At 44.3% G+C, this 23,783-nt stretch overlaps 1 protein-coding gene across 1 annotated transcript in view; it reads right to left on the reverse strand.

Moving 5' to 3' along the window:
* LOC142463287 (ovochymase-2-like) overlaps positions 1–23,783 on the reverse strand; it is a 134,696-nt gene that overhangs the window by 50,499 nt on the left and 60,414 nt on the right. The window contains exons 13-18 of the mRNA XM_075565831.1: positions 19,493–19,593; positions 16,720–16,997; positions 15,257–15,420; positions 13,649–13,835; positions 9,575–9,793; positions 5,544–5,684 (exon numbers count right to left, since the gene is read on the reverse strand). Coding sequence (XP_075421946.1) covers positions 5,544–5,684; positions 9,575–9,793; positions 13,649–13,835; positions 15,257–15,420; positions 16,720–16,997; positions 19,493–19,593 — 1,090 coding nt within the window. The remainder of the gene's footprint in view (positions 1–5,543; positions 5,685–9,574; positions 9,794–13,648; positions 13,836–15,256; positions 15,421–16,719; positions 16,998–19,492; positions 19,594–23,783) is intronic.

Here is a 23,783-nt window from a genome sequence, read left to right on the forward strand (position 1 = left end):
CTACCACCTGCAGCACTTATCACCTGAGATCAGACTCCAAAAGACTATTCATGGTCCCAAGGCTCAACAAAGTATCCGGACGTTCCTCCTTCTCCTTCCGTGCACCGCAAAACTGGAACAATCTACCAGAGACTCTCACATCCACCACCAGTTTAAGTTCTTTCAAATCTAAGGCTGTCTCACATTTTAACCTGGTCTGTAACTGTTTCATATGCTCATAATATATATTTTCTTTAACTGTGCATGCAATGTCTTGTATATAATGTATACCCTGTTCATTTATGTAACTGTACTTGTAACCATGTACTATTTGTTTTACTCTGTGCCCAGGACATACTTGAAAACGAGAGGTAACTCTCAATGTATTACTTCCTGGTAAAATATTTTATAAATAAATAAATAAAAATAAATAATATGATGCTCTCTTGGAAGTCATCAACTTAAGAAAACTGGTTTCTATTCCAATCACCACCAGGTGTCACCACTTCCTCATTATATGTAAACTATCATGGTAGGACGTTGAAATAAATGTGTGTGTGTGTGTGTGTATGTATAGATGTGTGTGTACAGTATGTATGTGTGTGTGTGTGTATAGATATGTGTGTATAGATGTGTGTGTATGTGTGTATTGATGTAGATGTGTGTGTGTATAGATGTAGATGTGTGCATGTGCGTATAGATGTAGGTGTGTGTGTGCGTGTGTGTATAGATGTAGATGTGTGTGTGTGTGTGTGTGTGTGTAGATGTAGATGTGTGTGTGTGTGTATAGATGTAGATGTGTGTGTGTATAGATGTAGATGTGTGTGTGTGTGTGTGTGTATAGATGGATGTGGGTGTGTATAGATGTGTGTGTGTATAGATGTAGATGTGTGTGTGTGTGTATAGATGGATGTGGGTGTGTATAGATGTGTGTGTATATAGATGTAGATGTGTGTGTGTGTGTGTGTGTAGGTGTAGGTGTGTGTGTGTGTGTATAGATGTAGATGTGTGTGTATATAGATTTAGATGTGTGTGTGTGTGTATAGATGTAGGTGTGTGTGTGTGTGTATAGATGTAGATGTGTGTGTGTGTGTATAGATGTAGATGTGTGTGTGTGTGTGTGTGTGCATAGATGTGTGTGTGTAGATGTGTGTGTGTGCATAGATGTGTGTGTGTGTGTGTGTGTGTGTGTGTGTGTGTGTATGTATAGATGTAGATGTGTGTGTGTATAGATGTGTGTGTGTATAGATGAGTGTGTGTATAGATGTAGATGTGTGTGTGTATAGATGTGTGTGTGTGTGCGTATAGATGTGTGTGTATAGATGTAGATGTGTGTGTGTGTGTGTAGATGTGTGTATGTATATAGATGTAGATGTGTGTGTGTGTGTGTGTGTGTGTATAGATGTAGATGTGTGTGTGTGTGTGTGTGTATAGATGGATGTGGGTGTGTATAGATGTGTGTGTATATAGATGTAGACATGAAGAAGTGCGCATGCGCACGAAACGCGTTGGGCCATTGAGAATTATATAGCAGCTATACTGATAGAGGAGCAGACCTTTTCAGCAGCCCCTGGAGCCGCAGTGTAAAAGAATTGATATCGGCAGAAGTATCCGGTGTGTTGTCCCGCCCGCTGTGACGCACTTCCGGACGCCAGCGAAGGAGAGTCACGTGTGGTGGAAGGAAGCGTCGCCATCACCGGCAGTAGATGAGGGAAGCTCCCACAGGCATCTACACGTGGCGTGCGTCCACCAGCACCATCCGTCGGACATCTACACCATCCTTACCTGCGCTTGTTCTAGGGACCTGCTGTAAGTAGGATTCCGGTTTTTACACACCGGATCCTAGACCTGCTCGTCACCAGTTACCTGCATTTTATTATGTTCATTAAATAATCTTTAATATTAGTCAGCCTACTGTTCAGTGTTGTTTGTGTATGTTTGTCTATGTCTATGTGTTTTTTGTCTCAATCATACAGTGTTACACTATGATTTTACTCTCTTGTCTCCCCTGCATGTTATAATAATTCTGCTGCTGAGGAACCTGCTGTCCACTGGACCAGATCAACATCCACTGGACATTCCTATTCATCCATTGAACTTTACTATCTCCCATTTGGACTATAAGGCGCCGGTCTGTATTGTTATTCTTTTTGTCTATCACTAACTGTGTTCGGGTTAGTTATTCCTGGCAGCCTTGCCTATTGTAATTCTCATCACGTTGTTGTTAATAATTGTATTTGCACACTTTTATTTATTTTTAGCGCTAATCACACCATTCTTTTTTCTAGTATGTGTGTGTGTGTGTGTTTGTGTGTAGGTGTGTGTGTATAGATGTAGATGTGTGTGTGTGTGTGTGTATAGATGTAGATATGTGTGTGTATATATATAGATTTATATGTGTGTGTATGTGTGTGTGTGTATAGATGTAGATGTGTGTGTGTATATATATAGATTTATATGTGTGTGTATGTGTGTGTGTATAGATGTAGATGTGTGTGTGTGTGTGTGTGTGTGTGTGTGTGTGTGGATGTAGGTGTGTGTATAGATGTAGATGTAGGTGTGTGTGTGTGTGTATAGATGTAGATGTATGTGTGTGTATGTGTGTGTGTGTGTATGTGTGAGTAGATGTAGATGTATGTAGGTGTGTGTAGATGTAGATGTATGTAGGTGTGTGTGTATAGATGTAGATGTATAGGTGTGTGTGTGTGTATAGATCTGTGTGTATATATATTGTAGCCAATAAAGAATATCACTTGTGAGCACATTCCCATGTCTTAGACAGGTCTGCAACCCTGCCTTTCAACCATTATCACCTAGCATGCAGTGCTCCCACTGCAGCAAGGGATTCTGGGAAATTACATGCAAATGAGCACACATGTCACGTTTTGCTTGGAAAATCCATTCACATGGAGCCCATTTAAGCAAATGCATTGCCGTTCACACAGCTTTTAAGCACAGCATGGGAATAGCAAAGCAAGTATAAACCAACCTCACACTGATGATACAGACATGTTTCAACCTTGATGGGTAAGTGGTTTGACTTGCTTTGCTAGTCCCATGCTGTGCTTAAAAGCTGTGTGAACAGTGATGCATTTGCTTACTGTAAATGGGCTCCATGTGAATGGATTTTCCAGGCAAAAGGTGACACACTGTGTGCTCATTTGCATGTCATTTCCCAGAATCCCTTGCTGCAGTGGAAGCACTGTATGCTAGGTAATAATTGTTGAAAGGCAGGGTTGCAGACCTGTCTAAGACATGTGAATGTGCTCCCAAGTGATATTCTTTATTGGCTATATGCTAACGTGGAGGTTTTTTGTCTCCTTTTTCACCCACCATAACTTAAAAAATGTGCATGGTATATATATCCTTAAAGAATGAGTACTAACTATTTCTGCAGAATGTCCAGGAATCATGAACAGAATTAAAATACATTAAGATGTGCAAATTCCTCTCATACTGTACCATATAAGAAGGACAATAGCCTCTAGTAATGTGACAACCTAACTTAATATTAGCAAGGTCACCACTTTTCAACCCTCTCCTAAGCACACATTATATGTGTCCCTGTGGGTGACTGGCTTTCCACAGAACATTGCCTGGCTTGGGTGCTCTGAGCAGAGGGTTGAGAGGCAAAGCCAGTCCTGTTTATCTTGGATATTTAGCAGGTAGTGGACCTGTTTCAGTGCCCTATTGATGTACAGTGTACATCATGAAAAGTGGTCCCCTTATTACGTACACTGTATGTCATGGCCTTTTCCTTATTTTGTATGGGGCACTCATGATGGAGCACTGACCATGAACTAAACTGAAGATGGGGACCCTCCCCTTCCATCCTGGTCACTGGAAATGATCATGTGATCGCTCAGGAAAGTGGTCATGTCATCACTAGCACTAGAGGTTCCAGTGCTGAAGGGGATACAACCAGTTGTGGTTGAGGCTCAGAACCTCCAGCTAATTAAGGCAGAGTGATGACTGATTAAATGCTTAGTGGAAATGTAACCTCACTTCTATTGTGTTGACTTATTATTATTGTATTATTTGTAAAGCGCCAATATGTGGTACAGTGGGGAGTACAAAGTGGCATCAATTAAATAAGCTGAAGGGCATACAAATAAGGACAAACATGCACATACAGTACAGATACAGAGAGGTAATAAGGGTGCTGCTACTGGGAGCTTACCCTTGAGCGGATAAGGGGCAACGATGAAACAAAAGGTAAAGTGACTGCTCATTGTGGGATGGATTGTGCCTCAGGATACAGTATAGAATGGCATATGTACTGTTGAATCAGATGCAGCCAGGTCACCAGATGGCTACTATTCTGCACTTGGGCTGGCAGTAAGCCCTGGTACAATCAGGTTGCCAGTAGTTGACATGGGGTTTTCCCCCTCTGAGGAGCTGCATTTGTGTGAGAGCAGAAGGCGGTGACATCAGGCCTGGGCATGACCAATCATGAGCCAGACCTGGTGCCCTCCTCCTGGCAGTACTTAAGCGCAGGGCCGCCTTAAATTTGGGAGTGCCTCTACCCACTTGAGAAGGGCAGGTCACACAGTCAAGAGCTTGAGTATTGGGCCTACTCTGGTCCTCTTCCCTCCGGGGAGAGTGAGTGTGTACCATACCTCTGCTAGAGGAGCGGGGAAGAGCTGGGACTGCTGCGGTTGCCCTTGGCCTGTAGTGAAGGTCCAGGGACCATCCTTCAGTGAGAGCTGTGAGACTGCATTGGGCAGAACTCTTCACTATACAGCACAGTTACAAGGCAGTCAATAAACCGTTCCTGTTATACCTCCTGCCAGGTGTGTAACCTTACTGGGGGGGAGAGGTAATCGTTCTACCGTGGGAGATCACCTTCAGTTCCCTGGAGCCTACGGCAGATGGAGGAGCTGCACTGCTAAAGAATATGCAGGGTATGAATCCCAGAAGCCTAGTCTTGTGTCCCCACTACCATCGGCGGATGACTCAGCCCTCCTGTTACCAGCAGGTACATGCACCATACACCATAGTAATGGCAAAATCTCCCACTCGGTGGGGGAAACACCGTCACACAGAGATGCACATATTTTATTGTTAATGTAATCTTTGCATATACAGTAGTAAACTGTACGTGTTGCAGAGGTTCCTTAGAGCTTCTCTACACTGAACTGACATCGTAAATAAAGTGGACTTATTTTCATGTACAAAATGTTGAAGTATCTCTAAAACCCAGTGATAAATCTCTCTCTCTGTTGACTTTGACCCAAATAAATTAAATGTGTCATCACCCCAAAAAGTTTCTGGTTGCTTGGGTGGAGTTTTGAAGCCTTTAGTTATGATTAGTCAAATAGAAAAAAAAAAGTGTTTTTCTTATGGGGATCAATTTAAGAGGATTAAACATTGCACTGTAGTCACTTATCTTGGTAGCACATTTTCTTTTACTAGGGGTTATCAAAATGTCTATGTATGTTAAATTTGTCTCTCTTCAGGCAGCACTGTATTTCCCAAAGTCACTTCAAATTAGTCGTTTTATGTTGCAATATTTTCAGGACATGTTCTTCATTTAACTTACGTACAGGACTTCGTTAACTTACTTGGAATAGAAAAAGGATCCACAGCTTCCCACGTCACAGAAAATCCTTTATCTACCACTCTGCTGTTGGAGTTAAAACTCACAGATATAGTGTTGCTGAAACTAACAATGTCCGACGGTGTGGAGTTCCCACAATGGGTTCCTAAAACACAAAGAAAACATGACGTATACGCACTACAGAATATTTTATGTCATACGGTAATACCATTATGTATGATATTGTAAAACCAAATATATTATTTACATTCAAATGCTTTTCAACTGTGTTTTTTTAAAATTGGTCCTCGAGTATTTCATATAGCCCTAGTGATAACATTTATCTGAACAATATCTAGTTTAACTTTTCCTTTGTTCCACCTCCCCCATTCTTCAGAGTCCCCATCCAACATACACCTCGCATTGGTTGCCAAATAGGAATTGACATGGACATTTTGAAGTTGACCTCTTTGCTTTCAAAAGGGGCTGCAAGAATTGCAAGGCTCACAAGAAGCAAGGTGCCCAAGAGGTTTGAGTTCTGTCATCCAACCTTTTCTTACCTGTGAAAGGTAAGTACTTTACTTCGTGTTTGGGGCTGGAGATCTCACAACTTAGGAGAGACCAGCACCTTGATTCTTATCAAAAGTCAGAAAGCCTGTGTCTTCCTTCTCTTGGTGAGCATTCCGTACATAAGTATTACTTACACACGTATAAATCAACTCACTTAATGTATGCAAAATCTCAAAGACTTGTCCATGTATTCTTTAGCTGTTTTAATGCAATGGTTCTATACCCGCTAACCAGACAAGAGATGGGGGGAAAATGGCAAATTGACTTTGAGCCATTTTTATCATATTATTTCTTACATTTCAAGTTTTTGAAAAATGTTTTCAAAAGTTCATATTGCTCAGAATGTTGCCAATTTCACAAGAATTACAAGAGACTTTAAACAGAATTTTGGCACTTTCCCTCAGAATGGCAGTATTGAAAGATTTACGTGACCTGGCACAGGGGGGATTTTGTTTCCCGATATACGCGGAAAATATAGGCACATTTTGGGAACTTTGGTAAAAACTTTGCACACCTCTAAACCAGAGATCTCCAGCCCGATCAGATATTAGCAATAATCAGTGAATTAGCAAACATATGTAAATACACATGTTGTAACCCAATTAACTTTCAATATATTGATTTCCTCTTGCAACTCCCTTAGTCTGATCTCACTGTGTTCAACATGATCTTGCACAGCCAGATAGCTGATTTCAAATGAATGAATCCTGACAAGCAAGACAAAGACGCAGGGCCGCCGACAAGTGTGGAGAGTGGGCTGAGTGTCATGGAGCCTCTCCCTCTGCTGGGCGCATGTGAAATGGTTTGCTACAGGTGGGGTCCCCTGCTCGACAGACCCTCCCCCCCTCACCAAGCTGGCAGCAAAACTGACCATCACCCAAGAGCTCAGGTCTAGACTTCATTCTGGGACCCAAGAAAGCAGTCGTCGGTGGAGGCCTGGAAAGACGTCTTCACTGCACACTGAATAGGGACCAGAGTGTATATAGCTTCTGAAGCCTCACTGGTTTCTTCTTCCTAAACATTGCCATATACTGTTCACAAAGCTCTGCACATTGTCATTTAGTCTATGAAGAACTCTTCATTCTATTCCCAGATATCACAATCTCCAACATATGTAGTCCTTTGTGCAATCGTATACTATATTTGTGAAAGCACTGTATGCCTGTCTGCATGGCCTCTGTCCCTAGGGGAAATCACATTGGTCCCTTGGCCCGCCCACCCCCGCACACCTCTCATTGGCCTGAGGCGTAGTGACGGGCCAAAGGACACACACAGACACACACAGACACACACAGACACACACGGTAGGGGGGGGGTGTTGTGGGGCTCACAGTGTTAGCAGCACATCTCCCCATCTCTTACCCATCGGTCCCGGAGGCTACGACTCTTCCTCCCCGAACATCAGCCTGAAATCCAAGTCATCGTGACCCGCGCGCACCTCCTCCTCTCCCCGTGTCTCCCCCCGGTGCTCCGCTCAGCTCCCCCCCGGTGCTCCGCTTAGCTCCCCCCCGGTTCTCCACTCACCTCCCCCCCAGTGCTCCGTTCACCTCCCCCCCGGTGCTCCACTCACCTCCCCCCCGGTGCTCCGCTCAGCTCCCCCCCGGTGCTCCGCTCACCTCCCCCCCGGTGCTCCGCTCCGCTCCCCCCCGGTGCTCCGCTCCCCCCCGGTGCTCCGCTCCCCCCCGGTGCTCTGCTCAGCTCCCCCCCGGTGCTCCTCTCAGCCCCCCCCGGTGCTCCGCTCACCTCCCCCCCGGTGCTCCTCTCATCTCCCCCCCGGTGCTCCACTCAGCTCCCCCCCGGTGCTCCACTCAGCTCCCCCCCGGTGCTCCACTCAGCTCCCCCCCGGTGCTCAACTCACCTCCCCCCCGGTGCTCCACTCAGCTCCCCCCCGGTGCTCCACTCACCTCCCCCCCGGTGCTCCGACAGGCAGTGGGCAGGCAGCCTGCACCTGCCACGCGGCACCTAAGATGGCGGCGCCCGGAAGGACCCCCTTCCTCCCTCGCGGACTAACTAAGATGGCGGCGGCGGAAGGAGAGGTGACGTGTGTGTGTGTCTCACTGTGTGTGTGTGTGTGTCACTGTGTGTGTGTGTGTGTCACTGTGTGTGTGTGTCACTGTGTGTATGTGTGTGTGTGACACCGTGTGTGTGGGGGGGACACTGTGTGTGTAACACTCTGTGTGTGTGGGGGGGACACTGTGTGTGTGACACTCTGTGTGTGTGGGGGGGGGGGGACACTGTGTGTGTGTGTGTGTGGGGGACGACGACGACACTGTGTGTGTGTGTGTGGGGGGGGGACACTGTGTGTGTGTGTGTGTGACACTGTGTGTGTGGGACACTGTGTGTGTGTTACACTGTGTGTGTGTGTTACACTGTGTGTGTGACACTGTGTGTGAGTGTGTGTGCCCCCCCTTCCACTGTCCCCCCCCTCTTATCCACTGTCCCCCCCTCCCGTCCACTGTCCCCCCATCCCATCCACTGTCCCCCCCCTCCCGTCCACTGTCCCCCCCTCCCGTCCACTGTCCCCCCTCCTCCTGTCCACTGTCCCCCCCTCCTCCTGTCCACTGTCCCCCCTCCTCCCGTCCACTGTCCCCCTTCCTCCCATCCACTGTCCCTCCCCCCTCCCCTCCTCCTGTCCACTGTCCCTCCCCCCTCCTGGCCACTGTCCCTCCCCCCTCCCCTCCTCCTGGCCACTGTCCCTCCCCCTCCCTTCCTCCTGTCCACTGTCCCTCCCCCTCCTGGCCACTGTCCCTCCCCCCTCCCCTCCTCCTGGCCACTGTCCCTCCCCCTCCCCTCCTCCTGTCCACTGTCCCTCCCCCTCCCCTCCTCCTGTCCACTGTCCCTCCCCCTCCCCTCCTCCTGTCCACTGTCCCTCCCCTCCTCCTGTCCACTGTCCCTCCCCCTCCCCTCCTCCTGTCCACTGTCCCTCCCCTCCTCCTGTCCACTGTCCCTCCCCCTCCCCTCCTCCTGTCCACTGTCCCTCCCCCTCCCCTCCTCCTGTCCACTGTCCCTCCCCCCTCCCCCTTTCCACCCTCCTCTCCCCCCCTTTTCCTAGCGGGAAATTTAACTCCCGGGCAACGCCGGGTCTCTCAGCTAGTCAGTTGATAAAAAAAAACTCCTACAAGTGTATTTACTCTTAAACATTTATGGCACAAATCCTATGTAAAAACTCCTTCCTCCCCCCTCCCTAACGACTTTCCTTTTTATTTCTATGTTTTATAGTGCTAAATGATCTAAGAGTCTTTAAAGACTAAATCAAGCTGTTGCCATTGCTATTCTATTGCTCTTTTGCTTGCATCGTTTAATCATGTAATAAAAATAAAACATAGATTACCCAATAATATATCATATAAAATACATTATAATATTCTGAAATGCGAAAGTTTTATTATTGGGCTGACATATATCATAATCTGACATAGAAAACAGTGTCCCAATTTAGTTAAAGGGCCATCAACCAGGGTTGGGGAGCAAGCGGATTATACTCACCGAGACTGCTCAGCTCATCAGAGACAGTGACTTTATCATTGGCGCATCTACTGCTATCCTCAAGCAAGAAATTGTCAAAATGCAAATGAATGGTTCGATTCTTTGAGGCTATGATATTCCATGTACAGCTGGCATTATTCTTATAGTTGTAAGGAAAACTCATTGATGTGAAGTGTCCCTTCTCACCACGTAAGTCTCTGGCGCTGCCACAGCCGGATGCTGTAAATAGAGTAACAGAAATAGCATTTACTGAGGCACAATTTCGACAGAGATTTACAGATATCTTCGTATAGGTGTAAGACACAGCATAGTTTTATACAACTACAAAAGGTGGTTTAGGGATGTCAAACTCATATTCACAGTGGCTCCAAACAGAACTGGCTATTAGTATGGCCGGCATGATACTAATTAGCACAATCAACTGCATGACATTTATTATAATATGCATACAGTTTCCATATGAGTTAGAGCTATGGATTAGCAGGCCTGGCTGTGACCAATATTAGAAGGGCTGTCTGTTTGCAGAACCGTTGAAGATCAGGGCTGTAAGAAAACTAGAAAATGATTGCAATTAGTGTTTACAGTGGGCAGTGTACACATACACTGGCGACACACTTTATTCGAGCTCGGCTAGTCCCACGAATTCGGGTATACCCGGGTATATTGAGGTTTGTGACTGTTTTCTGCCCGAGTGCATTGGGTTATTTTCCAAGCAGGGATTGAAGCATTTTATTCTCGCTGGCTGCAATACTGCACAGTATATATATATATATATACTGCATTACAATTCATGAATTTATGCCATCTGGTAGACACGCGAAGCATTGCAGCCTATTAAATCCTAATCATTATCATTTAACAGATCAGCCGCCCGTCAGCCAGGCATGAACCCAGGCTGGGAAGGCAAACGCAACGGGGCTTGTCAGAGGTGAGGAGCGGCGCATTCCAGGTATCTGCCAGGTACATACTGGGTATTTGCTCGAATAAAGTGTGTCGGTGCAGTAATGACCGCCCGTCTCAAAACCGCCAGCAACAGTGTTTGCAGTGTCTTTCAGTGCAGGTTTTATATCTCTCATCCCAATTGCCATTGAATTAGAAAAAAAGTACTCTAATTGTGGAGGAAAACACAGGATTGATACTGTTGTGTCATAGGTATAGATAATTTCTTCTTGCATACTTTTTACATACATCCAAAAATACAAGTTATCTGTAAATTTAATGTAGTTAGCACTTGAGTATATAAATGATTGCTATGCAAGTGTAACCCTCCCTGCCCAGCTTCCTAGGGTGGTTATATCGATTGTAGGTGTGTTTTGGTCATTGGTATAGATTTACCTTGTCTCAGGGTGCTGTCTATGGTCGGCTGGGCGACGTAAAAGATGGGCGCCGGGAGTTTATAATACAATTAGTTGTATGGATTTGGGATGTGCCATTCTGGTTTATTCTCCCCTAATTTGAAGACTCAGCCAGGATATATGGCTGCACTATATAGGCGACTCATTACCATCGTGTCTATTATACATAATATGTATGTGGTTCTGTCCAAGGACTGTTGATCTCTGTAACCTTATGTTTGTTCCTTGTTAGCTCTCTTGTAACATTGGGCCTATGGTTTATCTATTACAGAAGGACATAGTTAATGTAAATGCTTACAGACATGGCTATACTGTACATACTATTCATAGTGACTTATATGACACTACTTGGGGATCTACACTAGTAGTGTTGCTGTCGATGTCTTTATAGCATGAGACTTAAGGCACTGCTATTTTCTGCTGCATATTTTAGTACTAATTTTTTCTTACTCCTTAGTAAGTGACGATTGATGTTTCTACCTGAGAACATATTTCTCCTATGTGTGATAATCAGATAAACCTGAATGCTCAGACTGTGTGTGCATGTGCAGATTTTATGTATTGTCTTGTCTTATTTGCATTGTCTTGCGTTACTTGTGTTAGTTCAGCATCCAAGTTGAATCATACTTGCAATACATATACTGATATATGGAAGCATCTTTTTCACATACTTGCAATTTATTTTGCTAATTATTACTGTATGTGTAACTTTTATACTTGTTGTAACATTTTGCATCCAAGATATGTATATATTGTGGCAAGGATATGTTTTGCAGTTCTGCTGTGTTGTGTCTTATGGCAACTAAGGTTACGTATGTGTGTTTTCACTTCACTATTGTTTACTTCACTGCATTTAGTCACTTTCTGCCCTGTGTACTGCAAGTTTGCGACAACGGCTTAATTGGAGGCTTTTTGGCGCCATTGTTCAGGTGTGCGTCCATGGAGGGTACATATGTCATGCACTGTTTGCTGCACTTTATCTTGACAAAGGTTCGCCACGGGACCGAAACGTTGATCGCACTGTGATAAATTGACGAATTTTTGAAAGACAACTGTGTGCCTCTGTGGCTATACAGTGACATATTCATTTAATGGCACTGAGGGCACTAAAAAGCTGAGACATTGACAAGAAAAGATAGCTGAACTAAACATAGGGCACTGACTCGCCTCTTCTAATTGACTCTGCCAGACTTGTTCTATTTTTAGCATGTGGACGCACTGGAGAAAAAGATTTCTATTTTATGATTCATACTTGAGGGACCCAAAGCAATGTTTCATTTGCAAAGTTAGGATTTTATGGTAATCACTTCCCATAGGAAGTTTCAACCTCTCACACACAACTCTTACTGAGCACACAAGTTTACTTGCAAATAAAAGAAAGAAAATGCAGCAAAGTGAAATGGTCAATGAAATAATGCTTCTATTAAAAGTAGAATCAGACAAATCTAAATTCTAATCCTCACATAAAAGCATGTACTTGTCCTTTATGTCTACAGAGCCATAATAGTCAATAGGGTGCCTTGTGGCATAGCACCACTTAGTGAATATGGTCTTTAATGTACAGTACTTTAAAGCTGCAGTTCAGTCAATATCCTGCATGTGTTTTTTTTTAATAAATCAGTTCTGTAGTAAGAAAAAATACTTTTAGCATTTTCTGTTTTAAAAAAAACAACTTTGAAAGACCAATTTTCTTGTATTCTATTTTAACAGCCATTTGCTAAGGCACTGCCCCTTCATGTCCTGTCACAAGCTCTGGCACACCCCTTTGTCAGCCCTGCCCTCCCTCTAGCACATGTCAGTGCAGGAATGCTCATGAATATTCATGAGCTTCCACTGACTGACAGAAGCAAATAAAAACATATGCCAGCTCTAATTATGTCACCAAATTTCGCCTATCAATACATGGAGAACGAATTGACTGGCAGCTCTACAGTTCTTTAGGTAATTAGAGATTGCACACAAAACTATTGAAGTAAAAAAATAAATTAAAAAAAAAAAAAAAAAAGACTGAACTAACTGTAGCTTTAACCTTACTGTCAGGAATAGCAACACTTGCATCAAAATAATACATAATAATATAATTGTTTGTTCTTGTATAGCGCTGCTAGTTTTACGTAGCGCTTTACAGAGACATTTTGGAGACACAGTCCCTGCCCTGTGGAGCTTACAATCTATGTTTTTCGTGCCTGAGGCACAGGGAGATAAAGTGACTTGCCCAAGGTCACCAGGAACTGAATCAGGTTCCCCTGCTTCAAACTCAGTGCCAGTCAGTGTCTTTAACCACTGAGCTGCTCCTCCTCCCATCATAATGATAACATAAACAGGAAGGTAGGATGTTGGGAGCATTACCTATTTGTTCTGTGCATTCCTAAAAATGGGACTTCTTTCAAAGTTTGTGTCTACTCATTTTATTCTGAGGAGGCTTATACTAAAATGAGCAAGCAGTCATTCAAATATAATCCTCAGAATAAAATGAGTAGACAGAAACGTTGAAAGATGTCCTATTTTAGGAATGCGCAGAATAAATAGGTGATAAGCCACTATCAGACAATGTAAAGTGTGTACTTTCAATGTTTGCTATAACTGCTGCTTTCAGTCGCTCATGGAGGAATTATTGGGATGATAATGCAAACAGATATACGTTTCTAAAATGTACTTTTTTTTTTAGAGTGTTGTAACACAGAAATGCAGAGTGTAATGAGTGTATCAAAACACCTACAGTAGACGTCATAGACATCCTTCTTAATGATTTGCCCTATCCAATCAATGTGAGCTGAAGCGCGGGTGAAGACACTGGGTTTTTTATCCCTGATGCATCCAATAAATCCAAAGGACGTGATGCCATGAATCTCCCAAACTGTGCTGTCCGCAGTAGATGGGCATACAAAAGGCCCACCGGAATCTCCCTGTAAACAAAGAACAAAATATAAGTAATGTTTGGAATGAATGAAGCAGTACAGAATAACTTGGCAGATTTACGTTGCTGCATTGTACAGTAGTAATAGTTTGTTCTTGTATAACGCTGACAGTATATGCACATGTCCCTGCCCCATAGAGCTTATCTATGTTGTTGGTGCCTGAGGCACAGAGAGATACTGACCTGCCCAAGGTCACAAGGCGCTGACACTGGGAAGTGAACCAGGTTCCCCTGATTCAAACTTGGTAATTGTTTTCAGTCAGTGTCTTTACTCACTGAGCCACTCCTTCAGCCATACAGTGCGCAGAAGTACTTTTTTTTTTAAACCCAATACATATATCCGAAGAACAAACATTACATTCACCTGCCGCTTACTGTCATATGATTTGTATTTCATTACTTTCAAGTGAATAGACCGTACATTGTAATCCTGAACCTAGACTGGGGAGGAAGGGGGGTGAGTTTCCTGGAAGCTGATCTGTCGTCCACCAACCTCTGGAGACACCCCAGTTCCACTGATATGGCCACTGGGTCACACTTAGTAAATTGTAACATTCACTCCTGATGATGTTGCAGCTTTCTACTGCTTGCCAGTGAGCCCTTAACCTGTGGCCATTTTGTGTTCAATGAGGCAATTACCAGAGCGTTTCCCAGACGTCATGGGGTCCGTGAATCACCTCCAGTTCTGATACGTTTATAGACAGAAATTGTGAGCATTGTGGGTTGCTGCTTTAATGTGCATAGCCCTAAGTTTGCCCAGTACAGTGATCTTTTCTCTATCTCCCTGTACATTATTCACCTGGCTTTCAGACTTTGCCATTGTTGAACCAATTTGACATGAGATTTTAATTGGAATTTCTGAGCTGAGATTTTAGTTTAACCGGCGTATTCTATAACCGCCAGAGCAGTAAATCGAGCCGTTTGTGGCCGAAATTCCCCCGACTTCGCCCGAAAACAAATGCATTGTCACCGCCGTGTGTGCTTATAGTAAGTGCGACGGCGACGGGGCGACGCGATTTTTGGTACTCGTATTTATTTGATTTTTCAGGGGCTGTCACCTCATGTGACAGCCCCTGAACCAATCAGGAGTCTGGTCGCCCGCAATGCCGCTACAAAGCAAAATACAACTTTAGCTTGCTGCGACGGGTGACATCACGCTATAGGCGCGGCCTAACTCACGCATGGCAACTCTCTTATGCATTGTGAGGTTGTAGGCACGCTGATGGTTAGTTAATAGTCGTAAAGCCCTGCACTGTACAGAGCCCAATTTCCAACCACCGACATCTTTATCATATCTGCTTTGTAGCTTGCTTTTCAGTTCCAAAATACGTACCCAGCAGCTAATTTAAAAGTTGATGATAAGTCTAATACCTGGTCTTTCAAAATAACACTACCAAAAATGATACCAACCTGGCACACTGACTTCAGACCATCGGGGAGAATGTAACCTGCACAGATCATTGAGTCCTTCATTTGGAACCACCAGTAATCAGGTCTTTTGCAGGTTTCATATGGAATAACAGGTAGAGCTACTTGATTCAACGCCTCAGCTACTTTAGGTGCCAAAGAATTTCCTACGTGCAACACATACGAAAATGAATACACATGATATGGTACATGAGATAATAAATAGATAACATCCAGGTAACATTCAATGCATTAGGCATTTGGCACAAATATGCTGATGTATATATTTTGGAAACGCCTGCGTCACATAGAGGCCACATTTACTAAGCGCTGCTCTTCCATGGGTCATCTTCCAGGGCCAGAAGAAACATTACAGCTCATTCATGTGAATGAACCATAACATGTCTTCTGGCCCTGGAAGTAAATGATTTATTGGGGACAATATGATAACATGACATCCCGAAAATGGTCAGAAAAGCAGTATCTGAAACAACCAACTTCATGTCATCTATATCCTGAAATGCCCCAGTGGTCTTACATGCATGGATTAGACATCTTGCAGACTTTTAACAGCAATACCCCTGAATTTTTTCAAAGGTATTTGACATACATTTGATCATATAAAGGGTCTCAAACTAGAGAATTGTTCTAAAACAGGTGCAAATTGCATCATATTTACTCTTTGTTCCGTTTTGTTTTACTACAATTTTGCTACTTTAGTGCCAGGAGGGGGAGTGGGAGAAAGGAACATTGACTTTCTCTTTGTGTCAGATAAATCAGCCAGGTCTGTGGTGGTGTTAACCTCTGCCAGGGCAGCGGCGAAGGCCTCTGTAATGTCCCTTACATTGGCTCTGATGGCTTCTTGTGATGCGTCGCCATGGCAACGCAGCGTCACATGATGCAACATTGCCATGACAACATGACGTCACATGACGTCGTGACATCAGAACGACGGAGCCAAGGTGAGGGGGCACCAGCAGGGGGGGAGAGCCGTCAGGGGGGCGCAGGGGAGAAAGATTGCGCACCCCTGCTGTAGATGACATCCTTCCATTAACCTAAAATGACAGTTCTTTAATAAAATGAAGCTGTGTGGATTTAGGAAATTAGACAACATGAAAGCAAAGGCTCTTAACAATTAGTTTCCCTGTAAAATCAACCATTTATACAATAATAGGCCCAACAATATTTTTTTTAATGCTCTATATAAAGTTAAAAAATATACCTATGGGGAAGGCTTGTAATTTACTTCTTTTTTGGGAGCTTTTGTAAACATTTTATCACAACTTTTCTTTGCATTTAAAAACAAGCATTTTTATAAACCTTATGGTAGTTACTTGTATTGCATATGTGAATTTGTGCAGGGGTTGCTAAGATGGATGTTTTTCTGCTATGTATTTACTCATCTAAGTACTAGTCTATTTATTTTACTGTTAAACTACTTAAATAAGAAAGCATGATAAACTTGCCTTTTTCATCTCCCCAACCTGTCGCGTGGCAGCGGTAACTCGGGGTTAGAACCTGGTCTCGGGGCGGCAGACAAGCAAAATCAATAATGTCGGTCGCCACAACTTCCCCATCCAGCTTCACCAAGGCAATGTCATACTCCAATGTAGGGATTTCGGGATAGACAAACAGTTTATGGCGGTAGATACCAAGAACTTTGAAGCACTGTTCGTTGGGTTCCACATAGGTTAAGTTGTGCTTTCCTAGACACATTCGCCAGCGAAATAATTCATCTGCATAGCTTTAAAAACATTAGGCCACAAATATTATTATTATCATAATTTATTTATAAGGCATTGTAAGAGGCAGGTGCAGACGTACACACAAGGAGACAATTTTGGGGAAATGAAATCATGGCTTTATTTAGCCTGTCAAGTTAAACACTGTACAACATACAAAAACAAAATAAACAAAGCAACAAACACCTATCCCTGTGTAAGGGCTAACTCACACCCCAGTCCCTAACTGCAAGACTGGGAGGAAAAGCCCCTTACCAGCCTACAACCCCAACTTGTCAAATAGTTTTTTTTAAGTAGGTGGCCCTTCAGGTCAGTGGTGTCCGGGTGTCTTGGTGTGTGCTCAAGACTCTCTCCTCATGTCAGCACAGTTGGGTGCTAAGGAGTCCTCTTTCTCCTGTGTCAGCACAGGTGTGCTAAGGAGTCTCTCCCAGCAGTTTCCTACAGGAGGCTTTTCTACCACTCTGATTAGGCAGGTGGAGACAGGTTAATTGACTGGCTGCAATCAACCAGCTCCCTGCTAGATTCCTCAGACCATTTAGAGGCAGCTTTATTTAAACAGGGGTAAGTGCCTGTTACAGGCACCAACGTACAGAATTCCGCAGTGTGGTATGTTTTCAATGCTAACCTCAAAAATAAAATGTTGGGAAGAGAAATGATAAGCGACTAAAGAGAGAATATGCAGATTTGGGTTTTAGGACAGTGCAGATGGCAGAGAACCTAATTCTAATCCAAAAATAAAAATACAGCCATGTAACAGGTTTACAGCGTATGTTACCTATATTTAACTAAATGGAATACAACTGATCAAATATTTTGTGAAATATAACAAGTGTCTACTCAATTATATGTATTGATAACCATATGTAGCCTAGCCTCGAGCCGCTATTTATTTCCCTGGGCCCTACCAGTGTAAGTCCTATTAGGTTCAGGCAGTGAATAGGTTAATTCCTTCAGAAGGCCTAGTGTGCTAGTGCAGCCTTGGATACACTTACTGTATCCAAGGGCGGGCCTAGCAACAACTAGAGAGTGTCATCCTGAGGGAGATACTGGCTGGGTGACATATGCAGATGTGACACTTGTTAGTACCAGATCTGCCCTGTTATGGGGCAGGGTTACAAGCCCAACCCCAGGGTGTATTTACTGTCTCTCTCCCAAAAGTAGGTGTGTCTCTTTCCTCCCCTGTGGAGTGAGCAACAGCTACCCTGTGTTCCATAAGGGGACATAGGAGGAGCACCAGAAGGAAACTTATATGTGTTTCAAGCCTGGAAGCGTACTTAGTTACTTCCAGCTTTGTTTCGCTGAAAGCCTGTCCTGTTTGGTAAACATATTTCAGCAGCACCTCCAAATGTAGTGGTTTTCCCCCACCTAATCGCAGATAGGGGCCATTACAGGGTGTGTGGTGCATATACCTGCTGGCAACAGGAGGGCTGAGTCATACACCGATGGTAGTGGGGACACAGGAACAGGCTTCTGGGGTTCATACCCCACATATCTCCTTAGCAGTGCAGCGCCTCCATCTGCCGTGGACTCCAGGAACTAAAGGTGATCTTCCATGGTAGAACTTATTACCTTCCCCTACCCCCCCAGTAAGGTCACTCACCAGGCAGGAGGTATATTGCAAACAGGAATGGGTTTATTACTATACTATGTAGTAACAGGAACAAAGCATTATCTGCCCAATACAGTCTCTCAGGATTCACCAGAGGATAGTCCCTGGACGGCCACTACAGGCCAATGGCACCCGCAGCCATCCTAGCTCTTCCCCACCTCCCTAGTGGAGGCAGAGGTATGGTCCACACTCACTCTCCCCCGGAAGGAAGAGCACATGGGAAGGCCCCAATCTCAGGCTCCCAGTTGTGTGACCTGCCTTCCTCAGAGGGGAAGGAACAACTACAACTTTAGGGCGGTCCTGCCCTTAAGTACAGCCAGAGGCGGGCACCCCGTTGTCCCAGCTACGACAGGATGCACCACCCACTGCTGTCACTCAAGTGCAGTACCATAGGAAGTGGGAAAACCCCATAGCAACTACTGGCAACCTGATAGTACCGGGGTTTACTGCCAGCCCATTGGGTAGAATAGTAGTCAGGGGTGGCCCTGCTACATAGATAATATCGCATAATTAATATTTAGGCTTGAAATTGTCCTATCTTCACTGACCTCTGCCTCTTTACTGACCATCGCTAGCCTGTCTCAGCCTCTGAACTCTAGCCCTCAGTTGCTCCCCGTGACACACAGCCAAGTGTAAGAACAATGATCACATTGCAAAATGGATGTACTGTATATTTCACTAAATAAACAATATACCATGATCAATGCTTTAGCTTGTTCCCAAACCTTCCAATGAATACATTCTGTCCTACTATAGGTGTGAAACGACTTTTAGGCTCTTTGTCCTTCTTCTGACACACAAACCAATTTAAAGGCATGCTAAGGACTACAAAAAAAAACAGTATTATTTAGCATGAACAAATGTAATCAAAAATGTAATGGTACTTACTTAATAAAGCAATGGGCTGCAGTGAGAACCCAGTTCTTGTGGATAAGAGTGCCACCACATGTGTGGAAGAAAATGGTCTCATTCCGAGAACTTGGCCAAACCTGAAAAATAAACAAAATTAATTCAAGCAGTCAAGATAACCTCGAAGGGTTAAAGGATGACCACGAACAACGTGTGGCAAAGCGAAGATGTCCCTGTTTGCACAATAGTCTTCCATCACATATTCCACCTTTGCAATTAAATATTAGGTTGTTTCTAAGTTTTTTTTTTTTTGTAGTTCAACAATCTCTCAACTTGCCAATAGTGGATTTCTCCAGAGCTGCCATTTGTTTCTTGCACCCACTGGTTGATACTCTGATACTTTCAAATGATTACAGCAGTGTACACACTGTATCTATACTAAAAACAACCAATGTTCATACAGCAAAGAAAGCAAAAAAATGTCAAAGAACTGTATACTGTATGTATAAATAAAATATATAACACAATATGCCCAGAGCAATGCTTATGTCGGGAGTCTGTCTGTGTCTGGGACAACACAAAACCCCTTGACATAAGACAGAAAATAATGAACAAGCACAGTGGATAGCTTCATACCCACTGACTAGTGAGCATTCCTGCATTCTCACATAATTAACATGGCTGTCATATTTGGGAGTCATCATTTTAGAAGCTGTACAGTTTGCTATTAACCAGTGGTCCAAGTGGTTTTCGAATGTATCTACACTGTACATAAATTCTTCCTTTATTTAACATTTGGGGGAAAGCTGTTTGGCATATATTTTAGAATAAACAAGGGGGAAAGAGGGAAGGGAAAGCATCAGCTTCAATAAATATAATATAAATGGAAACTGAGGTGCAATAAGGATAATTGGCAGAGATAAACAAAAAAGAAGAAAGAAAGCCCCTTTGAATGCACTCGGTCAATTCAATGTATTATGAATATTTGGTTTAAAACCCTTTATTACAGGTGTATGTGATAATACAAAAGGATTAGATAGGATTGGTATGAGTAAATCTATGGCCAATCCACATATGTAACACACATACTATAAACGTACAAAATTAAAACGATGTAGCAGTAAATTAATTGCTATCCCTATCACATGAGATATGATGTGGGGTCCACTGGAGATGGGGTCCTCCTTATTTGTAGATCAAATTGACCCAGTAGTATATACTTATTTAGGTCTAGCAACTCCCACTTGTCTCTTTTACTATAACTTTAGGATGATATGAAATCAGATCTGAAGCACCAAGTCTCTCTAAGAGAGATAAACAGAAGGGTGCAAAAAATATAAAAACTGCGTTAAAAAAACCGGAAGCATGTACATAGCCAAATAAGTGTTGGCTATGGGGTCACTGGTAACCAGGTAATAACTCTGTTATTAATAGACAAGATGGTCCAGGATGTAAGAACATACAAGTGACAGAGGTAGAGGTGAGTACTAGAGTCAAAACACTGATTCCATATAGAGGATATCGGGTATGTCAACAGTAGACCATGCAGCAGAAATCTGATGTAATCTGAATGTTAGATCACACCATCGGTGCATGTAGACATGCTGTTTTGTTTCTTTTATAGATAATCTATTTCACAGCAGTAACTGTGTGAGACAGTATTTTTCTCCTCTAACAGTGGTGAAACCTCTGAAAAAGCATGTTGACGCGAAACGTACATCAGGTGTTACTGCGTGATGACGTCACTGGGAGAAATACACAGAGGGCGGCAGATTTGTAACTTTTAAGCAACCGCTTGCAACATTTGTTATGATACTGACTCAATGAGGCTATAACTTGATACGGCAAATCTAGCCGAGCCTCAAGGCTTAAATACACACTTAGTGTGCCTGTCTGTAACTATGTTGCAGTAGCTACTGGATCTGTGACTGTTATGATCGAGTGTGGACGCCTTTTACTGCTGCTAACTCTTGTTCTGTGTACCAGTAAATAACACACAGTGGGTCTCATACACACTAAGTAGAAGAGAGAAATCGGCGCAACTGCGCATGTCTGAGAAAATGAAGCTCCCGGATGTTTCTTCAGAAAAACTTTATTGTACACACACAAGGGCTACACCGCAATCTCCCCCTCTACGCGTTTCACCCTTACAGATAGGGCTTCGTCTCCGAGACGTGAAATGAGACTCAATGAGGCTATAACTTGATACGGCAAATCTAGCCGAGCCTCAAGGCTTAAATACACACTTAGTGTGCCTGTCTGTAACTATGTTGCAGTAGCTACTGGATCTGTGACTGTTATGATCGAGTGTGGACGCCTTTTACTGCTGCTAACTCTTGTTCTGTGTATCAGTAAATAACACACAGTGGGTCTCATACACACTAAGTAGAAGAGAGAAATCGGCGCAACTGCGCATGTCTGAGAAAATGAAGCTCCCGGATGTTTCTTCAGAAAAACTTTATTGTACACACACAAGGGCTACACCGCAATCTCCCCCTCTACGTGTTTCACCCTTACAGATAGGGCTTCGTCTCCGAGACGTGAAACGCGTAGAGGGGGAGATTGCGGTGTAGCCCTTGTGTGTGTACAATAAAGTTTTTCTGAAGAAACATCCGGGAGCTTCATTTTCTCAGACATGCGCAGTTGCGCCGATTTCTCTCTTCTACCTGGATATTACGGACGGCGGCACGCAGGAGCTGGCGAGGAGAGCGGGTCCCAGACCGGAGATGCAGGAGAGGTAAGACAATATCCCCCTGCACCGGTCAACTCTGTGGCCACGCTGAGCTCCCTCACATACAGCTCGATTGTCTGAGACACCCAGGGGATGGTTGTTGCCTAATTACACGGAAGCGCAGGACAGTTTCTTGGTCTCATACACACTAACAATGATTGGATGTCCGCCGGTTAAGCTATACTGAACGGAGGATATTATTCGATCTCTATAGCTGATCCGTCACAAACATTAAGTTGTTAGAGGAGAAAAATACTGTCTGGACACAGTTACTGCTGTTAAGTAGCTTATCTATCTAGCCTGGGTCCCCCTGTGGGCTCCTCATGTCCCCTTACCTCTGGGAGTGTGTGGGGGCACGCGAGTGTCAGCGGCAGGTACCATCAGGGCAGGGTGTATGTGTGCAGGTGTCTGTGGCAGCTGCACTAGGCCAGATACCCCCATTAGGCCTCAGCCAGGCCCCGACTCCCCTCAGCTTGTGGTTGCTGCAGGGACAGGACCATAGATAGGGACACTGCCCCTGTAGTATAATAGTGAGAGCACAGCCAGGACGCAGCTGCATTCTGGCCTCAGGTGTTCTGGGACCAGACACCCATCTACTGCAGAGACTATACACGGGGGTACAATCCCTGTGGGACCCACCCACCGTAGAGGCGGAGGCATCGCGGGTTACTGTCACGGATCCGTGGATCCCATCACAAGCACAGCATCTGCATGCCCGGGTGTGGACACACCCGGCAGATACCCAACTAAGTGCACCAACTCACCTTCACCTTTGTGGGCAGCGCTGTCTCACACACTTGGATGGGTGGGTGATTCTGGAAATGCTGGGAGGTACGGTGCCCCGAGCACCTCAGTACATTCGGGTAACCCCACAGGGGTATGGACACGGTGTTGGGAAGACGCAGTGAGGGGTTGCGGCCCTGTGAGGCCTAGTGTTGTAGTAGTATTAGTATCATTGTTTATCATTGCTTATATGTTCACAGTAAAGTGCTATTGTTTTATTACATCAGTGTGTTGTACATATATGGTCCTGCACAGGGTTATCCCACATAGTTAGGATCCTGCGTAGGTGGAGGCGCTGTCACCTCTTGAATCAGGTACACCCCAGGCTCCCCGCGGCAAAGGTTCAGGTCTCCTGCGAGCCACAGGTAACGCATACACACACCGTAGACGCCTTATCTCCCAGGGGGTGGAGGAAAGTGTGCTACTTATATGTAGCGGTCATGTAAAATGGCTACAGTCATCTCTCCTGCTGACAGTAAGGCCTAGTAAGTTGTGGGCATGCCAGCAGTAATTATGGAGGTTTGCCCTCACACCCTGGTGGGGTGCCCTGTGTATGGATGGGAGTGGTCATAGGCTCTGACTCCATGGTTAGTGATGTCAGAGGTGTGTCAGAGTCCAGAGTGTACATAAGGCACAGCACTGTGTCTAAAAGTTAGTTCTGTGTCCTGCGTGGTTCTGAGAAGAGTTATGTTATAGTAGCTGAGTAGGAAGACTGTGTCCAGGGACCTGGCACAGGGTAAAGACATCCCGGCTGGGATAGGGGATCCCAATTAAAGGAGAATTACACCTTTTAAAGGGAAGCACTGACTGATATGA

This window comes from Ascaphus truei, chromosome 1 (assembly GCF_040206685.1).
Source record: "Ascaphus truei isolate aAscTru1 chromosome 1, aAscTru1.hap1, whole genome shotgun sequence".
NCBI lineage: Eukaryota > Metazoa > Chordata > Amphibia > Anura > Ascaphidae > Ascaphus > Ascaphus truei.